Here is a 6,398-nt window from a genome sequence, read left to right on the forward strand (position 1 = left end):
GTTTTGTCCCATAAAAGGGGGAATATTTAAAATAACGAACATGTTTGGAACAACACTCTAAAGGTGGAGGGAGTGAAGAGGTTAAATCACTCACTGCACCAGAAATAAAGTAGGAGACCCTATCCTCGTTTCCAGGTCTGGTAGGGTGTTCCAATCAACTGTTTATTTGAACTAAAGGTCTTTAAGACAAAGCAGCATCCCTGTTCCAGTGTTCAGAAGCCTGCTAGGAAGTAGGAATTCAGTTCCCAGAATGATTGCCTGGGAACAGATCGGTCTCACCCCCAGTACCAGAACCAAGCGCACCATGACCTGAAAAGCAGCAGCGTCACAGAGTTTCACAGTTCACAGAGGTAGTGCATGGGAATAACTGGGACTCACACCCAGCACCAAAGAAAAGGACATTTTATGTTTTTGCAGTTCTATGCTCTTAATGTTGATCTTCCATACTTGGATCAGCAGTGTAGAAAATAAAGGACTTTTTCTTTGTATCAGGGGTTATATACTGTTATATACTGTATAGCACTTGTCACTCTGGTTAGACTCCTCTCTAATTTTATTTACAAAATACTATTATATATTTTTACAAATATTCCTTCACAAAACCAATATTTTCAAAAATGTACCAAATAAATTGTGGGTTGAATTTTTGCCCCTCTCTACACATGACAAACAGGTTCAATCCATCCTCTCTACACCTGACAAACAGGTTCAATCCATCCTCTTGTGAAGGGGGAAAGAAATAACTCATGGAAAATGTGTGCGGCCGACCCAGGGCCCCGAGGGAGAATGTTCCGCAGAGACAGAGGGCTGAAGAACTGCAGATCTGTGTCCCGGACCACATGTCTCACTGGGCCCAAGGCACCAGCATTGTCTCTACCCCCTGTCTCTGATCCTGTCCTCTCAGGCCTTGCAGATTATTTTGATGCTAGTAAAAGGTGAATAAATGACACAGAAACACAGAATAGATACAATACATTATAATACGCGCATCATGTAACTCCTCAGTGACTCCTCCTACTGACATTCTATAAATGGGAATCACAGGGCAAAGGTTGGACAAAGAACCTGATACATTGTCACACAGAGATTTCACATGAAAATTAGGAACTGTTGGAAAAGTAAAACACAGCAGAAATGTTAAATAAGACCACTCCTATTATAATTACTGGTTTATATGTTATCACAGAGGCTTCTGTCTATAATCTCTCGTACATTGTTTCTGTAAATGAGACATTTAATGCAATGTTTTATGGGGAAATAGGTAGCCACTAGTAAAAGCGTTGCTGCTTTGATAATGTAGCTGGGTTATTGTACCCTATGACAGTAGGAGGAAATGATGCCACCAAACATCAATCATAACAATGGTCTTTTACGTGAGCGGCAACACCCACTTCCAGTATAAAAGGAGCAGATACTGTATCTGTTCTAAAAGAAAAGGACTACTTTACACCTGCTGTGCAGACTGCACTTCCTATTATCTCTATATCGCCCCCTATAGAGGAAGCAGCATGCCTCATCAATCTACCCACTGCAGCTCTGGGCCCCAGCACTCCAGCTCACACTCAGCTGTATTACCTAAGCATGGCGGCACACACAGCATCTGCTCATATTCTTCTAACAATGTCGCTTCTTGTCACCAGGCAAAGTCTGGCTTTAGCAGTAAAAGTGCCTGTAGTGCTGGCTCCAGGGGACATAAGATCTCAGTTGGAAGTTGCCACTCAGGGAGAAGTGGACATGGATATGGATCTGGTAGTGGATATGGCATTGGGGGATCATTTTGCTCTGGAGGCATCACCTCTGTTACCGTGAACCAAGGTCTCCTGTCACCACTCAACTTGGAGATTGACCCAAACATCCAGAGAATGAGGACTGATGAGAAGAATCAAATCAAGGGTCTCAATAACAAATTTGCCTCCTTCATTGACAAGGTAAGGTCATGTTACATTGCACATATATGGGGACAGACTGTAGCATGTGTATGTCCTAATAACTCTGGTTAGAGAATGTGTAGCATGAAATCAGTGTAACACAACGTGCAACAGGGAGATACAGAGTTACTGACGGTTATATGGGAAATAATCTGTGGGGTCAAAACATTCACGTTGCTGCAGTATATCCTGTAAGGTCACTTCATATTTCTGTAACTTAGTGGGACGGTGTCATTAATCAAACAGGCGGCACAGACTGTGGTGTGTGGCTCTTACTTATGACACTGGCCCATATTACTAAGTGGTGCTATACCATAAGACGTCTTCCCTTGAATAGACCATAAGGTGTCTCCCAGCACCAGAAGGGACCTTATAGAATAACGCTGCTCAGTAAGTAAGAACTGTATGTGCCACTTTCTCAGCGGTTCCCACCCAGTGACAGTGTCACACATTTTATGCATGTTTCTTACTTGGCTGCAGTGTTAAACTCAAAGATATGAGGAAATATACAAAGTAACACAATTACAGAGGCAGTTAGGGCTTAAATAGTATATTATTAGCCCGTTTATATGTAACAGAACCCGTTGTCTTAGGTGCTAAAACAAAACATTATTGCTGCATCTTCCAGGCAAACTGCAGAATATTTTGCTGAGAATGTTTGGCCATTTTTATGATTATTATTGTTTCTCCTACTTGCTTTAGGTGCGATTTCTGGAGCAACAGAATAAAATGCTTGAGACCAAGTGGGCTTTGTTACAGGATCAGAACACTGCGAGGTGTCAAATGGAACCTCTCTTTGAGGCTTTTATCAGTAACCTCAGGAGACAGCTGGAGAGTCTAACATGTGAGAGAGCGCGCCTGGATGCAGAAAGGAACAGTATGGAGGAGACCGCAGAAGACATGAAGAGAAGGTAAGTACTAACTTATCCTCAGTATGGGAGATTTATGCACTAATGTGTTTAATAAAATCATATATAATATATCACAGCAAAAATATTAATAATCATAAAAATATTCCTCCCGAAGGAAAAGACACCCTGCAATATGATAAAATCTAACCTGTAATTCCCCAGATATGAAGAAGAAAACAGCAGACGCATCGCTGCAGAGAATGAATTTGTTGGACTAAAGAGGGTAAGGCAATAGGGAGATTTGTCACAATGTTGCTGATTTACATTATTTGAAGCTAAACACAAATTGTACAAAATACTGTACACACACACACACACACACACACACACACACACACACACACACACACACACACACACACACACACACACACACACACACACACACACACACATACGTACGTACGTACATACACACACATAAGTACATACATACACACACACAAACACACACACACACACACACACACACAGTGACACAGTGACACACACACTCAAAAACACACACACACACACACACACACACACACACACACACACACACACATGTCCCCATTTCACGTGTCTCTTCCCTGTAGGATGTTGATGCTGCTTTTATGAACAAAGCGGAGCTGCAGGTTAAGGCGGATTCCCTGACTGATGAGATCAACTTCCTGCGAGTTCTGTTTGATGCGGTAAAACCTCTAACACGTTTCTGTTACTTTCTTGTTTAACGGACAGAGGAGGTTATTGATTATAATGAGATAGTTTTGATCGACGCAACTAACACATGGAAATTCCAACAGAATGCAATAAGATTTTCTGTGCGATAGTTCCCCGATCGGCACTATCGCAGTTTAATTAATGATCCCCATAGGGTTTTATTTATCAATAAGTCTCCCAGCTACAAACCTGTCCCAAACCCAGCGCAATAACACAGCACAAGGTTTATAAAAGGAGAAAATACCATCGGTTTAAGTGAGAATGTTGTTGCATGAAGAATGTATCGAACTCGATGGAACTTACTATTTATTGTAATTTGAATACATTTTACAATTACAAATTGACCGAACGCGATGGAACTTGCTAGAAGTTTGATTACATTTATGGAACGTTTGATGGGAACAGCAGCAAAGTGACTCTTGTCAGGTTCTCCTATCTCTAATCTTATATACACAATATTATCATGTGTCTACGTTACAGGAAATATCTCAGCTTCAGGCCCAGATCTCAGATACCTCAGTCATTGTCTCCATGGATAACAGCCGGGACCTGGACATGGGCGGTATCATTGCTGAGGTCAGAGCTCAATATGAGGACATTGCTAACAGGAGCAGAGCTGAAGCAGAATCCATGTACCAAACAAGGGTGAGTCTATTACAGGCAGATAACATCACAACTAAAACCAATCCTCATGCACATCGGGCGCACAAAATCCTGTGATATAATTTCCAGATCTATAACCAGTCCTGTTTTATCTCCAGTTTGAGGAGCTGAGCATGACTGCCGGGAGAAATGGGAATGATCTGCAGAACACCAGGAATGAGATCGCTGACCTCAACCGAGCAATTCAGCGGCTTAAGGGAGAGATAGAGAGTGTGAAAGCGCAGGTAACACACACAGATATTACACAGACACACGCACTAATAGCTTTACAGATGCAGAATAAGCATTCCTTGAATAGTTTTTTATTATAAAGCCATCTAGCTGTATTACTTTTTTAAGCAATAGCTGAATGTGAAGAAAATATATATTATTCAATAATATGTTAAAGGAAAAAAACTGAAATCATATGACCCGATAGTTGATGCTGTGCCGATCTCATTTTAACTTTAACTTTTTGTTTAAATCTTCATTTTTGGTTAATATTTCACAAGAGATTTGTGTAACGTTCAAATAAACAGTTAATCTGGCTACATCTGTACGTGTAACCGAGAGACGTTTGGAGTAACTAGTAATTAGAAACTTGGTTTGATTTTCTGCCATTTTCACCACGTGTTCCCCAGCGTGCTGCACTGGAAGCCGCTATAAGTGACGCTGAGGGACGGGGAGAGGCGGCTGTCAGAGATGCCAAGAATAAACTGTCTGAGCTGGAGAATGCTCTGCAGAAAGCTAAGCAGGACATGGCTTGCCAGCTGCGGGAATACCAGGAGCTGATGAATGTGAAGCTGGCTCTGGATATTGAGATTGCAACTTATAAAAAAATGTTGGAGGGAGAAGAGTGCAGGTAAATGTAATATCTATACACACCCCTTTATTCCTCTTACTGTGAGCATAGAAAGAACTTACACCCGTCTCACACATTATATTGTAATACCCCCCTGCTGCCAATCTCCCCAATTATATACATTGTGTACTATTAAATACAAGCCTAAACATGCCTGAGAAATGGGATAAAACACTTTAATAAACCTTCACTCATCTACAACAGAAGACAGACATCATAATGTTTAATGTTCATGGACCAATATTCCTACTAATAATTATTATGTTTGTTTCAGGTTGGGTAAAGACGGCTCAGTTAACATCTGTAAGTGACTCAATGTTTTCTTGTGTGTATGTGCTAAGGGGGTGTAAGATTATTCCTAAACTTGAAGTTAAGTTTGGCCTCTTATCTTCTCCATAGTCTTCTAATTTGTCATTTCTGTTTCACTCTTTTATAAGCACAATAACTGAATAAGAAATACATTTACATTCTGTTTTCTTCTATTAACCCATTACTAAAATCTAACTTCCTATTATTAGAAGTAAAGAAGTGTAATAGCTCACTGACTCCCATTTAATTAATTTGTGGCATAAGCAAGAACAAACTGTCCTTAAGCATGAATACCCGTCACTGTAATTATAATAATAATAATATGTTACGTTATGTCCCACACATTCCCAATCACACGGTTACTAAGTGACACGTACGTTACATTTCTTACAGCCGTGCTACACTCTAGCACTGGGGGAAAACACTGCGCTGGGGGGATGTCCCACGGTGGAAGTGGACATCACCATAAGAGCGGATGTAGCTCAGGCAGCGGAAGAAGCATCAGCCATGTCTCCAAAAGCAGCCATTGCTCAGGGCCTGGATACAGCTGTTACACTGGGGGCATCGCTTCCAAGCACTGACAGTAACTGCCGGGCTCATTATTTACCTGCCATTGCTGCCCCAGTGCAGGAAATCTTCTATATAACTAAATGTGTCTCTATTTAATGGCTCTGCTTGTATCTATATTACATGACACAGTGGGCTCTGCTGAATACTTTACTGGCACATAATGTAAATGTAATCATCGCGGCTTTTCTGTTTCTCTGTCTCTTCAATAAACTGCTGTTTATCACCAATGTTTCACACACTTATTTCCTGGTGTATTTATTATATGATATAAAAACTGAAAAAGTAATAATTATTACAAAGGATTTGGTTGACTGTTCCTTTAAGAAATTCCATTCTGCAGAAATCTTTGTCGTATTTCAGTTCCTGGACTGTACTTTTAGTTTTTTGCACTGGGCACTGGTCTTGGGAAGATGACTTCATTTACTTTCTCTCCTAAGACATCCCACTATATTAACATACATCTTCATTGCACTC

At 40.8% G+C, this 6,398-nt stretch overlaps 1 protein-coding gene across 1 annotated transcript; it reads left to right on the top strand.

Moving 5' to 3' along the window:
• The first annotated feature begins 1,415 nt into the window (after nucleotides 1-1,415).
• LOC142494342 (keratin, type II cytoskeletal cochleal-like) lies at nucleotides 1,416-6,151 on the top strand. The gene is made up of 9 exons (XM_075598899.1): nucleotides 1,416-1,928; nucleotides 2,631-2,839; nucleotides 3,002-3,062; nucleotides 3,418-3,513; nucleotides 4,022-4,186; nucleotides 4,303-4,428; nucleotides 4,825-5,045; nucleotides 5,320-5,348; nucleotides 5,748-6,151. Exons 1-9 carry the CDS (start codon nucleotides 1,509-1,511, stop codon nucleotides 5,933-5,935), a joined length of 1,515 nt encoding a protein of 504 aa, XP_075455014.1. The 5' UTR covers nucleotides 1,416-1,508; the 3' UTR covers nucleotides 5,936-6,151.
• Nucleotides 6,152-6,398: the final 247 nt, after the last annotated feature.

The sequence above is a fragment of the Ascaphus truei genome, chromosome 5 (assembly GCF_040206685.1).
Source record: "Ascaphus truei isolate aAscTru1 chromosome 5, aAscTru1.hap1, whole genome shotgun sequence".
Taxonomy (NCBI): Eukaryota; Metazoa; Chordata; class Amphibia; order Anura; family Ascaphidae; genus Ascaphus; species Ascaphus truei.

What these genes read in the sequence shown, in the direction of transcription:
- LOC142494342 (XM_075598899.1), top strand. Translation starts at nt 1,509, where the DNA reads ATGCCTCATCAATCTACCCACTGCAGCTCTGGGCCCCAGCACTCCAGC. An exon ending in TTGCCTCCTTCATTGACAAG is followed by an intron (nt 1,929 to 2,630) that starts GTAAGGTCATGT and finishes TACTTGCTTTAG; the next exon opens with GTGCGATTTCTGGAGCAACA. An exon ending in AGACGGCTCAGTTAACATCT is followed by an intron (nt 5,349 to 5,747) that starts GTAAGTGACTCA and finishes CATTTCTTACAG; the next exon opens with CCGTGCTACACTCTAGCACT.